Here is a 23,527-nt window from a genome sequence, read left to right on the forward strand (position 1 = left end):
CAACTCTACAACTGTTAGTTTCTTTTGAAAGACTTGTAAAATTTCAGTAAATTGATAAAATTTTATTGAAAATGTCTTGATAATAAGACAATATACATCCACTCTTTGAAGAGGTTTTAAGAATGAAACCCTACACACTGTAACAACAAACAACTCAAATTAGGTAAGACCTTTCCAGCAGAGTGAAGTAATGGTCATTTTCTTGCTTTCACCCTTCACAGACTAGACTAAAAAAGCAGAATATTACACTCAACCATTAAAAAAGAACACAAGCCAAGTATTCTTATTAATAGAAGAAAGAATTCCATTTTTGCAGAGCATCTTTCCTATGCAAGTCTCACAGACTTGTTTAATAACCTTCCCATAACCTTATTAACAAAAATTTGATAATTAAACTGTGTTTGGGGTTTTGTGTTTAGTTTGAGGCACATATAAGTAGTTTATGATTTTATCTAAGTAAAAATTCCAGATAACAACCAGGCTGGAAGAAAGGCAAGGGGGCTTCTTTATTTTTCCTTACCTTTCAAAGTACTTTGCTTCATTAGTGAACTATCTCCCTATCGCTCCTGTTCTCATCTTCTTTCGTGCTTTGCTTCATTAATTGGACTGCAATCGCTCCTTGGTTTTAATAGAGCTTCCTTAATAGAAATTACCCAGATTACTGACTTTTCCAAAAGGCGGGGGCGGGGGGAGAGAGAACTATTATTTGTCAAAACAGGAAAGAGAAATCCAAACTGTAATAAAAAATACTGATTATTCAAAAGAAATACTGAAGACATCTGGAGAACATTTAAATACCCCACAACAAGATGGGTAAATGTACGTATATCACAACAAAACATGCTTGCCGAAAGGTGCTTCGTAATCTCAGGGACTCTGTATTTCTTCATTTTTCTTCAAAACAGGAATGTATCCATCATAATGGCATACTACAAAGACTCAAGAATTGCTTAGTAAAATGAATTCATAAATTCCCCTTCTCCCATCATAAATAAAACAAATTAGGTTTATAGACTGAATGAGTAAGAACAACTAGCAATAATAACCCATCCATCGACTTTTGATGCTGAAGCGTACAGTACGCCGCAGAATCAAACAAATATTGAGAAATTATTATTATTCATTCCTGGTGTTTTCCTCCTCTTGGTGGAGGGTGGGGGGAGGTAAACAGTTTAAAATTAAAAAGATGCTCCCAGGTGTCAGATAACGACGATGAAAAAAAAAAGTCGATATTTAACCCTTTGATATCAGGAAAAAGACACATCACATTGACTGTGCCATGACTGCTAAAATGCAGTGTTTAGTGAAATGAACGCAGACAACAAGCAAAAGTTGAATTCTGAAGGCGGTGACAAGTGAATTGGAAATCCTGGAACGTATTATTCAAACTACTGAACTACATTATTTTGAATGTGGAATATAATTTTTATGAAAGTTCTAAACATGCAGAGCACTTAAAAAGGGAATGAAGTAACTGCTTTTAAATCTAAGGCGAAGGCATTGTTACACACAAATTCTCTAACAGATACAAAAATCCAGCTGTTTGGGGGACTTGGAAGCGGCTGTGATATGGGCTCGACATCCAGGTTTCACTGGCATCATCATCTCCATCATCACCTGGCAAATGAGGAAATTAGATTTAAAAAGTCAAGAGTCTGAACATTTCCTATCCTGCCCTGAAGTTGTCACCTACTCTCATGCTCTAAATATAAAATTATCCGAGACTCATGGAAGAAAACACCTCATTGCCCTTTACAATTAAACAGAAGGAAAACAATCCTAAGTATCAGTAGACACTATCTGTACACATTCAAGGGAAATTATTTACAACACCACAGGCTCAACCCTAACCTATGTGTCACACATGACATCCAAGTTATGAGAAAGATGCCCAGTGATAGGCCGTAAGATATTTTACACTCCACATCCCAGCTCAGACCCGCACAGTGGTGCGTGCGGGCAACCAGAATCCTGGAACTCCACGTGATACGCTCCGCTCCCCGTGCGTCACACCACTGCTCGACCTAAAGTCTGTGCCTAGGGGCCCAGACTCCTCACAGCCGAAGCTAACCTTGATACTGGTGTGTATGTGGGAGGGAGGAGGGGGTACCCAGAAAACATCCTTAATGTAACCACCTCTGTAATAACTATTTCCAGTACATACAGATAATTGAAAACTCAGAGAAACAGGCAAGTCGAAAGACATGCAGGCACTTCAGCTTTCTAACTTCTAAAACAGTACTCAAGTGCACAGCATTCATTCACTAATGTCCAATTGTCCTTACTCCTGAAATCTTGATTTTCAACCTATATGCCAAAACCATGCAACAGATAAACTCTACATCTAAAATATATATACATTTATATATTTATATTATATACACACACACACACACACACACACACACCTGTGATCTATACACATGTATGAATGAGTTAAGTTTAAATGCTAGTTCGGAATGCACTGCACATCAATGATTTATATGCCAAGAACCTGAAAGGCTTAATGTAAATAAACACATTGTTATTTTCATCAAAATCCACTTTGTAGTAAAAACATGACAACACAGCATCCATAATCTAAAACTGCTCTGCCTAATACGGTAGCTATTAGCCACGTGTGGTTATTTAAATTTAATTAAAATTTAAAATTCAATTACTCACACTAGCCGTATTTCAAGTGCCGCATAGCAACATATGGCTAGTGGCTAACTTATTGGACAGCACAGGTACGGAATATTTCCAACACTGCAGAAAGTTCTATTGGACAGTGCTGATCTCGAATACCTAAAAGTTCTTATAACTTTCTGCTACAAATGCTGTAAAGAGGGCAATATTCAGACCCAAAACTCACTCACACTTTTCCTTTTGGGGGAGATTCATTTAATGAAAATCTCATCAAGAGTTTCAGTGGAGTGAGAATCTGCCCATGCCTCACCCCAAATTCAAGCCAAAACTGCCCGTCAATTGGAGAAGCTTAAATGGTCACCAGTCATACCGTGCCTACTGAATGATGGAGGAGAGAACGCTGCCCCGAGAGACCACCTCCAGAGGATCACTTCCCACCAGCGAACCAGCACTGGTCCGGAGCAACTTTTGTTTTCCAGCCTATGAAACTTACTGTCAGACTTTTCATTTGTAAGCGTTCTGCCTCCCAGGTGCCTATCTCTAGAATTTGAGCACTGGCTTCGGCAGAGACAGAAGGTGTGGGTGTGAGTTGGGGAGGCAGCAGATGGCTTATTACAAGTCTAAGCAGAAACTGTGTACCTACCCTCCACGAATACATGAAAGGGCCTGGGACACATTCAAAAATGAACGTCTTTTTTTGTTACTCACCCGCTAGGCTCACCCTTCCCTCTCCCCTTGCACAGGCAGTGGTGAGCAAGGAGGCAAAGCCCCCTGTACTACAGAAGTGGGTGCCCTGGTCTCTTCCCCAATACCAGGCTCTCAGTGCATGTCTTCCCCAAGGTTTGGATGCTTGGAAAAGGCTACACCAGTTTTAACTTCCCTAGTACAACTTCCCTAGTACCCAGAACCCCCTCAGTCCTGGACAGCTGTGGATGAAAAGTAAAGCTTGAGGCATGTGTCAGATAACACAGCTGAATATGAAGAAATATGGAAGAAGTAGAGGAGGCCCTTGCATCCGCTACCTGCTCTCTCCAGTAACCATCCTGACGGGATAGGCCATGGCTTCTGTGTCTCATTACCTGAAATCTTAGGCCCCTCAAATGGGACGGCTTCATTTCTAAGGTCCCAAGACCAGGGAGACTATCTTCTGCCTTGGACGCATGACATTCAGGGATCTGTTTCTAGGCCCTTCTGGGGATGAACACAGGTTGTTCTACCTTTTCTTCATGTTTATCTTGAATATTCCTCCTGGATATACAGAAGAAGCCAATGCATATAATCGGATGCAGCAATATTAACTGGTCTACAAAGTATTGATAGATTTTCTTCTCTCATACAGAAAACTTAGGATTGATGAAAATAAAATTATCTCAATAGCATATTATGTATAACTTTCAATATTATAAAGCTTTTATATGTATTATTTCATTGTAAAAGTCATGTATAATCCACAACAATTTTGAAAAATAGTACTAGAGCATACGTAATAGGAGTAGAGTCCTAATTGTTCTGGATACCCACCTAGCCACTGACCAAGTCTCTTAGGATAGTATTATGGTTAACATGTAGGGTATGACCTACAACATATAGCAGCTCCAGATATATTATACTTGGATGAATGGCAAAACCAGAATGTCAAAAAGTTCTGCATTTGGTCTATTTAACTCTTTATATTAAGAGCTGTCATGAGAGAAAATTTACAGATGACAAAAAAAGTAGAAATTACACTAAATACAACAGATGATAACAGGATCCAAACACACATTAGCAGGCTTGAACAATGGACCCAAACAAGACCACATTCAGAAAGGGTAAATGTGAAAACTGTACTTGGGTTCAGGTACAGGATAGATGAGACATAAGCCTTAGAAGTAGTTCACATCAGAGTGCCAGAATGGGATGCAGCTGTTATAAAACCTGGCCCCCTAGTATCATGACAGTCCAGAATAAAGCGGGTGGCAGGCTGGGTCTATACTGGCCATAACTTTGGAGTATTCAGTTTAGTTGTGGATTTGTATTTGAAGGTGCTTACACAAAAATGAAGTTTATCAAAGAGTTAAGAACATGGTAGTAGAGGGACTTGAAACCACATAATTAGTGAAATACTTAAAGCAACTAGTTAGTCTCGTGAAAACTCAGGTAAAGTAAAAACTATCTTCAAATATTTGAATAGCCATGATATAGAAGACAGATTTAGATTTAAGAACGCAGAAGTAGAATACAAACCCAAGAAAACATTTCAAGTTAATATAAGGATGAATTTCCTAACAATTACCAGAAATAAAATACTTTATGAAGTGGTAAGTTCCACTGCAAAAGGCTTTCAAAATTATATTTTAGAAGCAATTCATATATCAGATAGGGAGGGACATGTATATATTATGTGAACTTTTAAGATTCACCATTATTCTAATGACAAAATAATCAAGAATCAACATATCATATGTAAATATAAGTAGCTGGTTTCAGACCAAACACATTTAATAAGTGAGAGAATATTACTTATTAAGACTTCAAAAGTTACATTCACTAGAACCTTTACAAAATGTCCTACAGTTCCCCACAACTGTGAAGAGTCTCTCCTTTAATATCCCTATGTGAGGGTATAGTATAAGAGAGGGACTAAACAGAAACCTGAAACAAAAGAAACATTTAAAATAAAGTTACTGCTGCAATTCACAGGAAAAGACTGATCAATTATCACTGTCATAGTCAGAGTTTAAAAAAATGTCATTCATTTTTAATATTTTAAAAGCTTAGTTCCTTCTTAGAACTTTGTCTCCTCTGAAATCTTGCAAGGTCAGTCCCACAATGGGTTAAGTCCAAAAAATAAAGAAGCAACAGAGCAAATCTGACTGCATGTTTGAAAAAGCCTATAAAATGTTACAAGCAAAACAGGAAAGCCAGTGTTAATAATGCATAAACCAAAAGAGAAAAAAAGCTACCCATTTAATGGAATAATGCTTTTATCCTTGCAGTTAAAATGAAATAAACCATGACTATTAATCTAGTAAGACCACGTAAAAATGTAATTTTTAAACATTTACTAAAAGGGGATAGTTCAGTAACCACTCTAAAAATCAAGGCCTTGTGTACAGCAGCATTTAAACGCTAAATACCAATCTCCTGTCTGTGGACGCCATTACCCACCCTGTCGCCATAGCAACGCTAACAGTATGCCTGACTTCAAAGACAAAGATGTAATTTCAGACTTCCAGCAGCCAGAGGGAGTGGTAAGAATATTCTACCCAGGCGGTGTCAGCTGATGATAAATTATAAAAATATCCAGGAAGGTTATGAGGCGGACTGTACCATATATTCTCATATTCCCGGGGGAAGACTTACATTAGTCAAACACACTGGGAGACAGCAAGAGTAAAACAAAAAGTAAACAAGAAAGAATCTCAATGGAATTTGATTTTTTTCTTTTTTAAAATTACATGGTACAGACTTCTGCCTTCCTTTTCCCTTGCTCCCATGAGAAAATAAAAATAGCTTCTACCATCCCCTTTCTCATTCAAATTAAGAGTGACTGAAGTGTGCACGGCTGTTCCAAGGGACATGCAAACCACCTCCATAACTGCTACTCCTACGTTTGTGAAAACTCCAGCATTTGTCAAAAATTGTTTTAAGCACAAGCAGCCAGCTAAGGGAGCAAAACTGATTTGTGCACTTCAGCTACTGGAGAACAGCTACCCTAACTCTTGGAGCTTTTTCCCAGCCACCCAATCTAATCCCAGCATACTCAAGATATTTTTTTAAGCCCTCTGAAGGGAAAATCCTGAAAAACAATTTGCCAATTTACAGGTTTTTGTGTCGTAAAAAGAAAAATACCATAAATAAAGCTGACATACAGTGTTGTTTCATGATTTTGCAGCTGAACAGTTTTTAAAAGCACAAGCCCTTATAGTTGAGAGAGCCACAAAATCCTGAGCGAGTAATTTTCCTACAGGTAATGAAATACCAAACTCTGGAGTTAAAGTCTTTTTGAAGATTCTCTACAAGGAGGAACTACCAAACTACTAGGACTTGCTTTTACTTGAAGGAAGTTGTAAATGACTAGACTGGCCAACAGATGAACAGAGGTAGTTATATTATAATGCTATTGTTGTTTTATAAGAATAAATATATGTTAAATTTTCTTTTTGTTAAATTCTGTTGTATGGTTTAGGGCTCAAAAAAGTCCCATTCCCTAACAACAACAGGATCACAACACAGCTGCCCCTTTTCAACAGATTTGAAGGCCACACCCTGTTCCCCTTCCCTGAAAAGGTTGATGAATGGCCAAAAGGGAAAGATAGCTGTGGACTCAAATCAGGGCTGGTGTCAAGATCCTTACCCCCTATTGGGTCACTGGCCCACACCCACTCTCTCTAAAGCATAAGGTACAACCACCAAAATATAGCTTAAGTCTAAGTTTTTTCCATGGCTAGTCCTGAGGGCTTGGGGTAGGATATATAGATATATCACACCACCTTTAGTGTTCCTCCCCACTAACACTCTGAAGAACTAGACAGATTATGGATTTATCCTTTTTCTCCTGAAAAACACATCTCCAATTTTATAATGTACTCAAGCCAAGAGGTACAAGAAAAACAAATCGCATAAATTTTGCCACAAGAGATAAATTGGAGTGGCTATAATTATTAAGTCATTTAGTGTTAATGTTTGCATTGTAAAATTTAGGCCATCACCAATCTCACCAATTAAACTTAAATCCAAATCTTATAACCCAAAGATCAGCAATCTTCTCCCATGAAAACAAACAACAGGAAAATGCCAAATTACAAAACAAAATGTCATTTATTCCTCAAAACAAAAATATAATAATAAATTGATAAAATATGCTCTCTTTACAACTGAACTATTTGCTTACTAAATGACTTTCATCCTACAATATATAATATGCTTGCAAAATAATTATTCTTAAAAATTACTGTGAAATGAAAATGGTTCAATAAGCTACTCATTTGGACAAAATTGCTGAATTTATAATTGTGACATTTGAGCAAGTTATAGAAAAAAATAGCCAATCACTCATTTGTGTAACAGGATGCCTAATTTAGGCCCTGGATAATCATCCCAAGTAACATGAAAAAACTTCTTTAACATTATAAAAACCCAGAAAACCCATAATTTGGCATGATTATTCATTATTTCCTCAGGAGTATATGTTCCTTTATAGAATATTTCCTTTTACAAAATAATAGGGGAAAAGTGATATTCCTTCTTTAATAAATGTTTTTTGCATTATTTAATAATTACATAACCTCATTTCTCCCTCCTATCTTGATAGTAAGGAATGCAGCCTTAAATTTAATCGTTATTTCTGGTACTGCATTATCATGGTTTGCTTGTGTCTACCTTTTAAAAACGTTTTTTAAAGATTTGTATTCCGCTTTGAGTAGTCTCAGTTTATACAAATGTTTTACTGTAGGTCAGCTCAAACCCTTTTTAGAAGCAGCCAGGTTATAAATTCTATAGAAAAATATCAGAGGAAATGAAAACCTTCTGTCACAACAGGACTCTTTGAGTTAAAAGTGGCCATTGGTATATTTAAAAGTAAACAAATTTATTTATAATTCATAGGGACACATGTTGAAAGACATCCAAGCTCTTTTTTTAAACACTTTTGTAGATGAAAAAAATCCATATTCTTAAATTTGGCCATTAAGTTATACAGTATCTGGGTCATACTTTATATTGGAATGCCACAGTATAAAAAAATTCAGTCAAAGGCCAAAAAATGTATTAATTACATTAAACTTTATATATTTTAATAAGAAACTATGTTTGTAATGTTTATAGGTAAATTCAGAAGTAAAACTGGTGATGGTCAGTATAATACACAAAGGATATGACAAGACAGTCAATAAAATGTTGGAAAAAGGAAAATATCTAATCTATTTACAACTGTAAAGTCATATTCATTTCCTCTATGATTTGTCCAGGTACCTTTTCACTAGCTTCCATTGCTGCCTAAATATAGTTGACTTATGAATTAACCATTTGCAGAAGTGCCCTATTTAGGATATATACTTTAAACATCAATTAATACAACTGTCTAAAAGAGCAACACTAAAAAACCGGGTGTTTCTCCCCTACAAAATACCACCTGACTCACAACAACATATATTTATTTAACATCACTGAAATCAGTTGAGATGAAAAAAGGCAGAATTCAAAAAGGTATTATTTCCTACATCAATATAATTATTTAGGCATGTCTAGATAGATAGATAGATAGATAGGGTGTGTGTATGTATTTGACCTAAAAGGATATCTTGTTATTTTACCTGCAGTCACCCACTAAAGATGTGTCATCTGTCACACCTGGTTTTTCCTGGATGACTACTAGGGTTCATACAGTTATGTCTCAGAAATCTGAAAATCCTTTGTGAAATATAAGGAGTTTTAAAAAGCAGACTTCACTGCTAGCAAAGTAGATTTCTACCCATGCCTTTGCTTATGCCTTCTTTTTCTTTTCTCTCTCTTCTTTCAGGTGATTTTATTACTCACTGATAGTACCACAAGCTGGAAGGAGCATGGAAAAAGTAAACTCCAATCACTGCAGCTGTTTAGTTAACTATATTGTTATAGTTAACTTAAAAAAACCGTATAAAACCAGTGACCACCATTACATTTTTGAATTATCAATATACTTCAATTGTCTAAACTATTCATCTCTAATTTTTCCTAAGTAGTTAGCCATGAGATGAACCCTAGAGGATTTTGCCTCTTCATCCCCATCCTAGCCCTTCCCCAATAATTCAGTCTGCAGTACTTAAACCAAAAATTACAGCACAATATTGGGGAAATTGTTTTAAATTACAGTGTATGTTAATATAGTTTTCTCGTATCGGTGTTCTTCTGTTATGTGGTAAATAAAAACGAAGAATATAAAATCAAAATGGATGCAGAAGAATCCCAGCGGTGTTCACACCAACATCTCTGTCCAAAGAGGCCAGTAGTACTGGGGTTCAACAATGGAGTGACAGGAGAGGAGTCGATGAGATAAAGTTTTAGCCGAGCATCTGCTGCCACAACCTCTGTGCCTCTCCAATGTCCCTGTTCCGGTTCCCTACACCCATAGGAAAGGATGCTGAAACTCAGGGAAGTTTGGTGGACCAGCAACCTTAACAGGCCTCGGCAGCTAAATGCGATTTCAAAGCAGAAGGAGGGCAAACAAAGGCTAAGAAATTGACATTTACTGAGCACCTACATAGGTCACAAGTACTATACAAGAGGTTTTATATGTGTTATATCTCTGGTGATGCAAAGGGGTCAAGGGAAGTACCAGGCAGTCACACTGAATTGATGGCAAGTGTGAACGTGCTGTGTCAACCATAACATGCATAATTAGGTACACTTTTCAAAATCTGATATCTCAAAACAGGGCCAAAGTCTAGTCAAAGATGACTAGAACTTTTTTTGTCTTCATCCCTATAAAAATAGAAAGTGCAAATTAAGTCAGGAAAAAAGTAGTAAAAATAATAACATTCCTCATGAAGGCACTCAAGAAAGCCAGCGTGATCGTTACTCTCTCAAGCCAAGTGATCACAAAAGTGCTGGCAAACAGTGTTCCCCTTTTTCTAAAACCACTAGCACTGACAATATGTGATTAAAAGCCACTTGAATGTCTTGTATAAAAGGTGAATATAATTTTGATATAGCCATCACTGCTCTTATACTTTCAAATATTTAAGACTTCCAGAAAATGACAAATCATTTCCTTGAAATAACACATGCTGAAAGTATGAATTCTGCAGATTCTATAGATGGTTCTCTGAAGGTAAAATGAGATAATATGTTAAAGTATTTTAAATAACAGGCATCCTGAACACAGATGTGTTTTCTTGTTGACCTCTTATTGCTGAATTGTTATAGGAAAGAACAAACACTAATAAGCTAGTGAAATAATTAATATTTTGTTTTTATTTTATTACAGCTAATATAAAATTTTAAACAAAGGAGGCAATCAATAAATGATTGTTAAATGTAATTGAAATTTTCTGTATAAAGTGAAATCTTGTGCCTTTATAGAGGATATCAACATTTAGGCATGCTAGCTCAGAAAAGCCTAAATGTAGTAACTATGAAAAGTAAGAACACTTGGGGAAATTTGAACACATTCATATTTATTCAAGGCCACTCATGATTTTAATCAAAATTGGTAGAACAGTTTTATTTTTAAAAAAAAGAAGGACTTTAGGTTTAACAACCAAAGTTTACAAGGACACTGAGGTGTATGCAGGAACAGGTCTATGCAGGCAGCTGCTATAATGGAATGAGCTACAGACTCACTGTAACTCCACTGATATTGAACTTTGAGGCAAGTTTCCTGACATTTTTGAGTCTCTATTTTCACATCTGGGAAACAGAATTTTTAAAAATCTGAATCAAATTAAATACGTAAAAATACACACATTTTAAGAACTCATTTATATTAAACTTTTGCTCTGCATGTAGGAAGTGAAATGACGGCGCTTTAAAAATGGAAGAAAAAAGTGGGGAGGGGCTTGATTTAAAAACAAACAAACAAACAAGAGTATCCCTTCAGAGTGCTAATCTCCCTGAGGTCCCATTTCCTCTGCTGGGATTCAAATGTATCACAGAAATGCATGGTGCTCAAAGGGGTAAACCATTTCTAAAATAAAAGAGAACATCTTTCAAAAACAGCACGTTAAAACTAGGTTCACTGCCCCCTCCCACAGTCACCCTAAAAGAAAGGAAAAAAAAAAAAAACACCCCCCACACAAGACATAAATTTGTATACTAGGCTCACAAACCCATATTCTCAAAGTAAGTTTCAGAAAAGAAGAAATTATGAGATAACTAAGGAATGTTCCTCCAAAACAGATTGGTACAACAAGAACAAAGTCTAAATCATTCAAAAGTAAACCAAACATCACAATATAAAGTAACCCGTCCCTACCCAAGGAAAGGAACATTTTAGGATATAAACTTACTGCACTACCTTAAAAGCAAAGAAAATGAGACCAGCCACGAATGCCAATTGAAAAAAATAATAATGAAGTTTCTTCTATTTCTTGAGACTGTACTCTTGTCTTATTCCAATTAGAGTTAGAAACTCTCGGGAATGATCTGCTGAGTTGTTTATACAAACTCTGCTATGATATTCTTCAAATCATCTCCAAGAATTTAAATGAAATGTAAAGTTATAGCCAATGCAATCATTCTTTTAACATCCATTCCTATTTATGACAATATTTTAACTCATGTAAAGAACTATACAAAAAATAAGGCTTTGGTAGCAAAGATGAATTGCTTCCTTTTAGGAGTTTTAGAATTCCAGCACAGTTATTCAGGACTTGCCTTTTAATCTCATAAAATCTCTGGGTATTCTTCTCTCCCCAAACCAACTCCCCACCACCATTTCCCTGTGTTTGTCACCAACACCACCATACCTCCTGGTCATTTAGTTTAAAAACTTAAAAGCGTCTACCATTCATCCCTCCCTTTATTTCCACAACTTCCTCCCTCTGTGTTCTCACTGCTATCACTTTTTAATAATCTGACTCAACCTCATTATTGAGATAATACAATAGCTCTAAACTTGTCTCCCTGTCTCCAGCAGTAATAAAGGCATTTTGAAAAATGAAAGCTTTTCAGAACTAAAAGGCATGGTACAATTCACTTGTCTTGGTAACCTAAAAGTCCCAGACGTTCAAAAATAGAAGAATGGGGTGGGACGTGGCTTTGAGCAGGCAAAACAGATGTCAGGAAGTCCTGTCTTTAGAGTTCATGTACTTTACCTAGGATATTCACTAAAAATCGTACTCTGGGCATATTTATTCCTCTTTTACTAGCAGTTTCTAGTATCAATTAACTGAAAATTTTATTTATAGAAAACAAGACATTTTATAATGGTACCAAATAAATTATTATATATATAATGAATATATTATTATTTTGAAGCCAAATTTTCTCCAGATACAGATACTTACAAAAGACCAACCACATATTTTTAGTGTCAGAAGGTACTAAGTGGCTCACTGCACTCAACCACCCAAACCCACGGGGAAAATAAAGACTAATGAAGATCCCTACTTACATTAGAAAACTCTGGAAAAGAAGAAAGAGTATCGGTATCAGGGCAGGTTTCAGATGGGGGCAGGAGGCTGCTGTACTGTCCTGTCACTCAGTGGCCTCCAGGTTCACTCATTCTGGCCTACTTTGAGAGAAGTCATTTACCTGTGGATCAGGTATAGTCTATGCCACCGCCTCAATGAACACCATTTTGTGCTTTGATAGTGAGAGAAGTAAAATAACAAGTAAAAGTAAGACTTGTCACATAGCATCCTACCCAAATCAAGACAGCGAGCTCCAACGACTTAAAACAAAAGGCACACAGAAACAAACTGTAGAAATGCAGGGGGCATTAAAACTGGTTTAGGTTCATTAAAAAGAAATGGTGGTTTTTATGTCCCTGGGTTGCTAATATTTCCACTGGTGGTAAATTTCAGTTTAAAAAGCAAAGAGTTATTACTCAATTACTTTACAATATACAAATGTAAACCTGGAGTGTCAGAAGTAAATAGAGATCTCAGGTATAGACCATCAGGGCCTTCCTTCCACCAGCATGACATTAAAATCCACTCACACCTGATCATCTTGGTTCAGAAAACTGTCCCTGCTGGGTTCCCACTGGTCCAGTAGGAAAAGGCATTAGACTGTGCATTACAAAGACAAGATTTCATTGTCCTGCAGCTTCCTTATTTGTTTGTCTTTTCTACCCCCCGCTTTAGCAGGAGGTCATAAAGATACCTGGAATATGTACTTTTCAAGTTCTCACATGGACTTTTCTTCTCCCCAGACTTCCCTGACTCATATACATCAGACTCCCAAACTGATCACATGGGGAGAGAGGGGAACCTCTGCAATCCCTGAGATGTTAGAGACGGAGTCCACAAGAAGGCCCACGGCTCCCGCATGACCTAAAGAATAAGGCTAGGCACTCAATTAGGCAACCCCAAATCCTTAAATATGTTCAAAAGCAAATGGCTCCTAAGAATATGGGAGAGGGGCCACCAAGGGCATACACAAGCCGTTACTGAAGATTTCAAGATGGCTGCACTTCTCTCATTCAACCTCTTCCTGAAAGCAAAGAGTTCATTTTATCAGTGCTTTTCTTATACATTAACAAAGAAAGCCTTTAACGTAAAATCTAGGAGTCGGAACATGCTCTAACATTCATTTTTCAGACAAGGACACACACGTCCTGAGAACTGACATGAATTGCTCAAGACCAGAACCTTGGCTGAGACTTAGTCCTGCCTGCCATACACCATCATCATTACAACAGGTCTCCAGGTCAATATATATCATTTTATCAAAACAAAGTCATCATTCCTTCCATACAAGTCATTATAAGCTGTTCACTTTCATTTCTGTGAGAAGGGGGAGAAAAAGGCAAGTGATATAAAATGCTTCTAATGAATCATTTTTATAATGATCTGATAGTAAAAAATGTTATAGTTAACTATTTATATAAGTCCAGTCTAATAATCAGGTACTATTTAAAACAAGAGAACTCTAGAAAATTAGCTATCAATAAGTGAATACTAAAAACTATGGGTTTAACTTTAGAATTAATGTTCTCACACACGCTGAATGTGGACAACATGCACAGAGGCACACAGCACGCAGATCCCACTGCAAACGAACACCACTCTGAACGCTTTAAAAAGTCAGTGACAGCCCGGTAATGAAATAAAGGGAAAAAACGCACACACCACAATCTAACATTGGATAAAATGCAGGTCGTATGGGAAGAGACAACAATAGTACCTGGAAACTTTTTTTTTTAATAGAATGCATTATGAGGAAAAGTGGTTGAGAAAGCTTAGTCACTTTTTTGTGGCTTAAAGCTTTTTTCCCCTCTTTTATTCCAGGCTTAAACAAAGTTCAGTGGGGCATCAAACTGCCTGTTTTAAATTACAGTCTGTATTTTAAAATAGAATGCATGCACGGCATGTTCCTGAAGCTAGGGGGTGGGAGTGTTATTCACGGAAAATTGAAGGCTTGTTGAGTCAATAATCTTCTTTCACACAGTAACAATTTTCAGCTAAAATTTCTTGACCCAAACAAAGGAAAACAAGACCATTCAGTTATTTTACAATTTAGCAAAGGCAAAGAAAAAAGATGAGAAAGAGAGAGACACCTCTAAAATTTTACATTGTGAAGGAAAAATAGAAATTTTTGCTCTCAGGTAAGAACCTTCTCTACATGTATTTATTTCCTCTCCTAAACTGACAGTTAATATTCAAAATAGTTCCTTCCAGTTCAAAAGAAAAATAAAAGCAATTAACCAGTCCACAAATGCTACTATGAGCTCCTGTTGGTTATATATCTCTTGCAACATACTACAGATGTGTGCCTTCAGTTACATACAAAGTGGAAATCTGCAAACTAAAATTTACTTCCCAGCTAACTTGGCTAATGTAATAAAGTAAAATGCATTCAACTCAACGTCTTACAATGGCCATGCCTGTATAATCGGGAGGAAGCTCGCTACCCCTTCTAGATACCGGTGAATAGGACAAGCACTAGGAAGAAAAGGAGAAGGCTTTCTGGCTCAACATGCCAAGAACTGTCATTTGTAGAAATAGAAACGGCAGGTTAGAATATGAAAAGGCACCTCTTGAACATCACTCGTTTTTTCGTTCTAGCATAAAAAATTAAAATTAAAACTCGAAGGAGCTATGCCGCTGATAACTGTCCTACTGGAGCCCCCATGCCCACGTGTGAGAATCCCTCACACACACTGCTCTTTGTGGTTTGTACTAAAGCCCAGCACTGCTGCGCACCCCCTTGCGCTCAGAGACGGCCCCTCTGGTAAAAGAGGCTTATGTCCAGGCATGGTTCTGCGGCTATTTGCATTCAGACCTGAGAGTTACGTGCACCCCAGCCTGGGAGGCCACACAGGAGGCTCCGTGGCCTCACACCGGTCATCTGAAGAGCCGAAAGGCTGGTCAAAACCTTCCAGTCTCCCGTTTGCTACAGCAAAATTTGTATGCTGACTTTCCTATTAGCCAGGAATATCTGCATTTGTCATCGCTTACTTAATGAGCCTCATTTATCAACTACAGATCATAGTTATCCTTCTATTATCAAAACCAATATCCTGAAAATCAGTTATGTTTCAGCCTCTCTTCATCTCCAATTTTATCTAGTGTCTATTTTTTATAGTACTCCTTCATTATTTTTTTTTGGAATTGACAGTCCCATAAAATGGGTTAAAATTCATTTCCCCCATATTTTAAATGGAAAGCTTCAGAATATTATGTAAAAAGGTCTGCAGGAGGTATGCTTAGTTAAAATGTGTTTTTAAAAATTAAATGAATTTTTGAAAATAATGCATCACCACTAAGCAAATATCTCAGCTATAATGAATTTAGAATTATCCATTTATTTCAAAAGGACTGAAAGATCTCAATTTAGAAACACTTTGCACACAAACATTTCAGTTATTTAAAAACAAACTATAGTTCTTTTTAAATATTAATTTATTCAAGCTTTCCATATATTTAGCCTGCTGTAACATGGAAGAAATCCAAACTGGTAAGGTTTTAGTGAACATTCATTTACAGAACAAACATTTAAGTGGAAGATTGTTTTGGAAGAGGGAGAAACATACCTTTCCACTTCCTACGACTTCTTACCTTGCTCAAGGTTCAAGTATTTCCTCTATTTTCAAAATATCACAAAAATACTCTGGGGGATAAAATTACAGACTATCACATCTTAAAGAAATAATCCATGTTGGAAAATAAACACCTGCCAGAGTCACTATCACTTTTCCTAAATTAGGACTTTCAAGTAAGGTCTTTTCATATTTCTCTCAAACTGAATCCAAAAAGAACTGTCGTCTCCATATAGAATAGACCAGAGACTAAAATTACATTTGCAAATTACGGTAAATCCTAGGTAAGAAACGGAATGTTGTACGCTCCATTTAACACTTCTCCAAGATATCGAAGTGTGTCTGTACCTTCAGTTTCAAAATTATGCAAATGGGTAACTGTGTCTGCAGATGCTCTCGCTGACAAGGCACATCCTTCAGAGAACCTCCCGCTCCATTCACCGCGTGCCCACTTTTTAAGACTTCCATGACTTCAAGACTCAACATACCCTAATAACATTTAGGAAACACTGATAACAGACAGCTGATGTCTTCAGCTGCACACGGGGATTATCACCGCTTGAACACTGAGAGAAGGGGACAACAGATTAAAGTTCTCTTTTATTAACTTAGAATTTTGTAAATGTTCAGGATGATTTGAGAACGATCAATCAACAGAAGACAGTTACACTCTTAACCTTTTAATGACAACCACTTAATTCAAGCTCAAGATACAAATTTTTAAAAGTTTGGAAAAAGTTCATTCAGCAGCCAAACATCTAATTCTTACCTGGTAGATTTTAACTTTTGCAAAAACCTGGCAACTAACAGGTTAAGATCATCTTAACAATTTGTATTCTTAGATGGCTTGAGAACTTGGTAAATGCAAAACCCAGTTAAAAACTGCTCCACCTAGCTTTTCCAATAGTTTCTAACTGTTCATAGGAACTATATTATCAAATCCACACACTTAAAATGTCCCTATTAACATATCATTTTTCATACATGCTTCCAAAGTACATGACCATTTACCCCTAACCCAACATGTGTCATTAAAGATTAATAAAACAAACACACACACAGAAGTATTCTTTTTCAGTAAAGGGAAATCATTGCATGCTCTGTTGCTAATACCTAACCCCCAAAGAATATTCTTGGTAGTAACAGTTTCTCAACCATTCTCTTTCAGGCTTCCAATATCCTGTTTAACACCCTCTATTTCAAAGAACAACCAGCATATACTACCTCCTTCCTTTCACAAAGGGGAAAAAGAATACGTTTTATCTAAACCTCAATACTTCCTTCTAATTGCAAACTCAACAAAAGTGCCATAAACACTATTCCACAGGACATTTAGGGTTTTTACTAAACTTGGACAGATCAAACCCTTTTCATGTCAACCTCTTTAAATGTTTCCTATTTAAGAAAGAAAGGGTCAGAAAGAGGTTTTTAATGACCTGATGGGCCTTCGCAAAGGCCTTTAGAATATGACTGATCATACTCTGTATCTTAGGTAAACAGAATAATGGACCTGCTATCTGAAATACAAACCGGTGGCAGGTCTCTCTGAAGAAAAAAACAAATAAGTTATTTCTAAACTGAGGAGTATCAGCAACTCTTCAGATCCCTGGAGGAGAAAGCACTATTTGCTTAGAACAAGGAAAATAAAAATTCAAAACCTTTTTTGGTTTACTTTTTTTTGTTTTGTTTTGTTTTTTGTTTGTTTGTTTGTTTTATTTTATTTATTTATTTATGGCTGTGTTGGGTCTTCGTTTCTGTGCGAGGGCTTTCTCTAGTCGCGGCAAGTGGGGGCCACTCTTCATCACAGTGCGCGGGCCTCTCACTATCGCGGCCTCTCTTGTTGCAGAGCACAGGCTCCAGACGCGCAGGCTCAGTAATTGTGGCTCACGGGCCTAGTTGCTCCGCGGCATGTGGGGATCTTCCCAGACCAGGGCTCGAACCCGTGTCCCCTGCACTGGCAGGCAGATTCTCAACCACTGCGCCACCAGGGAAGCCCCTGGTTTACTTTTTTATACATGTTTATAATATGTATAAACATGTATTTACTGTATTCACTGAAATCATGACTACTGTTTGTCAATTTATTTACTTTTACAATTAAAAATATACATTATGGTGGTCCAGCGCATAAGACTCTGTGCTCCCAATACAGGGGGCCCAGGTTTGACCCCTGGTTGCGAAACTAGATCCCGCACGCGTGCCACAACTATGAGCACGCATGCCGCAACTAAAAGATCCCGCATGCCACCGTGAAGATCCTGCGTGCCACAACTAAGACCCAGCGCAGCCTAAATAAATAAATATTTTTCTTAAAAAATATACATTACTAAGAAAAGAATGTTTCACACTACTTTTAGATTGATTATACAAAAGTGCCCACTTTTTCTTCTCTTGAAGCTTAAGGTTACCAAAGTAAAACTCAAATGTCATTTTATAATAAAAGAAAATAGGTTTAAGAATAAAACCACCCTGCCAATACAGATACCACATTCATATGATCCTTTAGTATCAGTAGCATATGGAGAACATAGGCTCTCCTGATGTCCATTCAATACCTTGGAAAAGATCCTGTAAGCAATTAAAAGAAAGTTCTGCAACTAGGGGAAGAATGTACTTAAAAATTCTTACATAAGTTCTATTAGGAAAATACTTACTGAATAAAACATAATAAATACTGTGAAAAGATCCTAGTCTGTTGAGGGTGAGAGGGAGAGGCAAGACAACTATAAAAGTAACTGCAATAAAAGGATGACTAGTAAATGCCATAAGAGATGAAAAAGTTAAAAAAGACTCAACAAAAAATGTATTAAATCATATTTTGGGGGTTAGAGTGTAAACTGAGATATACTCAATGTTTATAAAATAAAGGAGTTGATAAGCTATAGCATTTGTTTAGACCTTCCACTGTATATTTTACTTAACGATGGCTTCACTTCAAATCAATATTAGAGATAGAAAAAAACTATAGAAGTGCTCAAATTTTAAGTGATAATAGTCCAAGGAGACAGAGTCAGTTCTTCAAGCTAATTTTTATATCACATGCTATATGCTAAGATTTGTTAGTAATGGTAACACCAAGATATGTAAGCTAATGAACCTCAACAGGGAGAAGGCTATATGATTAAGAGGTATAGAAAGCAGTAGACATTATTAAGGAAGATTTGTTCTGAGCTTAGGTCTGAGTGCATTAAATGAAAAGTAAATATTACTGGTCATGGCACCAAGACAACAAGACGACAAATATTAAGTTATCAGTCATTGGCTTTATGTGGATGACCTGAAGAGCTCGGTCAGATGGAAAACACAACTGCATTAGCTACTGAAGATCACCAAGAACTTAATGAAATGCAAATATAGACAAATACCAATTTAAACAATGGTGAGAGGACAACTTGCTGAGAGAATCAAATTCTAGATCTAGCATAAGAAAATGCCTTGATTTCTTGTAATGGAAAGTTAACTGTATAACAAAAATACACTACAGAAAATCCCCCACATGCAGAAAAACATTACAAACTCTATCAATCTAACTCAACTTAAGCAAAAAATTAAGAAACAACCACTTAAGAAGTTTCCTTCTTATAGTCACATACATAATGGATAAAGACTTGATTATACATTAGAATCATTTTTACCACATATTTTTAAACGTACAGATAAGACCCACAATTTCCTTGGTTCAAAATTACAAAACAAGAGATTACAAATATGATGGATTGCCTTTAACCTTAAGTAAAAAGACAAAATTTGTATCACTAACACTTGAAAAGGAAAAAACACAGCAGAAATCTACGAAAGACCTAATAAATTCAGATGTGATAACAAATACAGTTTCATGGTACTAATAGAATCAATTTATCCAAGTTAGAGTAAAAATACACATTAGAGCCATACAGAATACCAACAAATCTCTCCCCAAAACTGTAATTACCTTTGTTTTATATAACATATTGATGCAGTGTCTATATAAATAAAAATATATTTGTAAACTCTATACAGAAAAACTTTCTACACAAACAAAACCTGTTGAAAGAAAAGTGGAGCACTAAAATTTATTTAAACAAGGCCAATTTTCATCTTAACAGATTGGGGGCAGGAGGTTTAGGTAGGTACAACCAACCAATCTACAATTTGTCCTTTATTCAGTAACTGATGCTTCTATGTACTCAGCATAAAACCTGGAAACCTTCCTCTCTAAAAAAAGATTATTGAAATGTTATTGAGTATATGGGTATGGTATGCGCCAAATGTCATGTATAACATTCTTTACAAATGCCGGTTCTCAAATGTTTAGAAGTAACATAATAAATCTTACTTAATGTAAACATGTTTGAAATTCAAATTAAAATCAGCATGCTATTTATCTGTGAGTTACAAAAACAAAAAGAAACCACCAATTAGGGCGTTTCTTTTTTTAATAGCTTCGTAAGAAAATTTATATTATGAGCAACCTTAAATCCCCTAGGGAAGGAAGTAAGATAAACATTAAAGAAGAAAGTTAGCCATTATATGTATACAAATAGAACAATCCAAAAGACTTAAACTGTTGAAGAATATATTGGTTCACTTCCTAAAATACTCTGAGCTCCTTTTCCAGTAATCAACTTTGCACCATCCCAAAGCAGAACTCTTCAGTTTTCTGGGACTACCACACTTCATTCCCCCACAATTATGCTGTACAGTTAGCTGAACGTCAACCATTGATTCCAAAGCAGAGCAATGAAAAGAAGCACAGCCTAGTAGGTGACAGAGAAGTTCAAATGGATATGAAGAAAGCAGTATGCTGCAAACTATTCTTATAGCTATGTAGAAAATTGGTATCAATCTATAACAAATTCTCCAACCTGTAAAACAGTACACATCACCAGCCAATGACAAACCTAAAAAGTTGGGCTTACCTAAAACACTAAAAATCCTGTGGTAAAAAAGTAGAATTCACTGTCAACCACTGCCCACCTTCCCATGAGTCAATTTAAATTTCCTAAAACCACAAGTCAATTTCCAAATGTTCAGCAAATGTTCCATTTATCAACAGCATTCACGTGCATTTGCAGATGCAGGTGTGCGCACGCGCGCACACACACACACACACACACACACACCATGCTCACCAAGCTGTGAATTATCTGCTGAAGAAAAATGCTTACAGCTTAGAACACAGAGTCCATTACCTTTTTCATTCCTTCAAAAACCAAATAACTAGATAATAAATATTCCAATGTGACTAAAAAATGACCACAGTAAATTTTACCCATTTCCCACCATAGAAATAAAAACTGTAAAAATTAGGGTTTCAAATACATGTGCATCAGATTCAGAGATATTACACATCCTGTAGCCATCACTTACCTTCTACTCTACAGCTACATATAACTTAAAAATGGGTATGGTATGTGCCAAATGTCATGTATAACATTCTTTACAAATGCCGGTTCTCAGATGTTTAGAAGTAACATAATAAATCTTACTTAATGTAAACATGTTTGAGATTCAAATTAAAATCATGGCTAGTCTGAGTTCCTGTCTTAAATACGACTTCTTAATAGAGATTAAGCAATAACAGTGTCTTCAAATCAAAATATTTTAACAAGAAAATATATATAAAAATTTGTTTGCACAAATATATTCTTTGAATTTATAAGGAATATCTCATTTAAATGAGGTTGCCCATGGGGGGATAAAAAAAAGAAGATTAAGCACAGATGAACTATTTAAGGGCATTAACATGTAACCTATAATTTAGCTACTACTCTAGTCAATATATACCCAATAATTTGCTAATGGAAATACTTATAAGCTGTATTTTCCGATTTTAAACTAAAATACTTTCTTTTGGGTGAAAAAAGATTGGGTGACTTCTCGTTACATGAAGTCCCAGAAGAAATTCAAACTACCACTGGATGCTTTATCTCATTCTTTGCCAAATGGGAATTTCCTTTACATGTAACTCCTATATAGATACCTCTGTTCTGAATCACTACCAGAAAGCAACAGGCTATGCAAAGCACAACTGTACAACAGAAACACCTTTCTGCCACAAAACCTATCAGCCAAATAAAAGCTTCCAATTGGACTTAGAGATACCTACAACACTGGACTCGGAGACACCTACAAATGAAATAGACTTATTCAGGACTACACAGCTCCTTCGAGAAGGAAACTGTAAAATAAAAATTAATAAATCACAAATATATCTGAAATCCATAAGCTTCTCCCCCAAGCCTCAATATAAAGTAGAATAAACAAAAACAAACGCTCTTTTTAGAAATCTGTAACTCATTGAATTTCCAAATCAGTACATTAACAGTCTTACTGGTAAACTTGATGGTCTTTCTTGTTGTATTAAGTTCAAGTCTTCATGGTTAGGTTTTCCAGGAGCCAGAGGAGGTTGAGACCTAGTTCCATAGCCTTCCTGAGACATATCCTAAACAAACACAAATATAAAGAAATATTTCAGTGAGTTATAAGCTTCTTTGGTAATCAAGATGAAGCAAAGGCTTATCACAAAGTATCAACTCATCTTACATTTACGCAGACATCTATGTTATAATTATCATTTCTGTAACACTTTCTCAAAAGCAAAAATAAAATACAAAAAGGTAGTGAATCATCAAGAGCAAAAATACATATAATTAACAATTAAATTTATTATGCAACCATACAACCTAAAGACCATATTTGAGTTCTGCAGGAAGGTGACAGTCAAGTAAAAGAAGGGAAAGAAAGCCAGCTATAACCAAACTCTCTTAAACCAGAGCAAACCAAAAGCTCATGTTATTGTTTAATTCTGATTTTGGTTGAACCATCTTTAATATTACCTTGAAAATGTTAAAATAATTAATGAAAACTTTATTATCAACTGACTTTTAATATGCCCTCTCAGCAACCCACAAAACAACACAGTTATTAAGCTGACAGTATCCTGGGGTTTCTACAAAACCAATAAACACTCACGTATAGAATTTCATGTTCACGTGGCACAGTTACCAAAGAACCACAATAAAGAATAAAACAGCAGTGGGGAACAAAACACACTAAAAAAAACCTACTGAAGTAGAGAAACTTATCAGTAACATGGCCTTTCTGGCCTCCTGTTGAACACTTGTCCAGGAGGAATTCTGCATGGTTTCAATATTATGCTGAAATATAAACCAAATACCACAACAAACTTACTGTATGTCCGATCTCTAGCTGTTTAACTATGTATGCTCAGTTACTAAACATTCTACCCCC

The 23,527-nt window shown here is 36.2% G+C and overlaps 1 protein-coding gene across 9 annotated transcripts in view; it reads right to left on the bottom strand.

The window, feature by feature from the left end:
• ARID1B (AT-rich interaction domain 1B) overlaps positions 1-23,527 on the bottom strand; it is a 405,593-nt gene that overhangs the window by 233,967 nt on the left and 148,099 nt on the right. For all 9 annotated transcript variants that reach the window (XM_057527661.1, XM_057527658.1, XM_057527655.1 and 6 more), the window contains exon 4: positions 22,608-22,718. In XM_057527661.1, coding sequence (XP_057383644.1) covers positions 22,608-22,718 — 111 coding nt within the window. The remainder of the gene's footprint in view (positions 1-22,607; positions 22,719-23,527) is intronic.

The sequence above is a fragment of the Balaenoptera acutorostrata genome, chromosome 14 (genome assembly GCF_949987535.1).
Source record: "Balaenoptera acutorostrata chromosome 14, mBalAcu1.1, whole genome shotgun sequence".
In the NCBI taxonomy this organism is placed as follows: Eukaryota; Metazoa; Chordata; class Mammalia; order Artiodactyla; family Balaenopteridae; genus Balaenoptera; species Balaenoptera acutorostrata.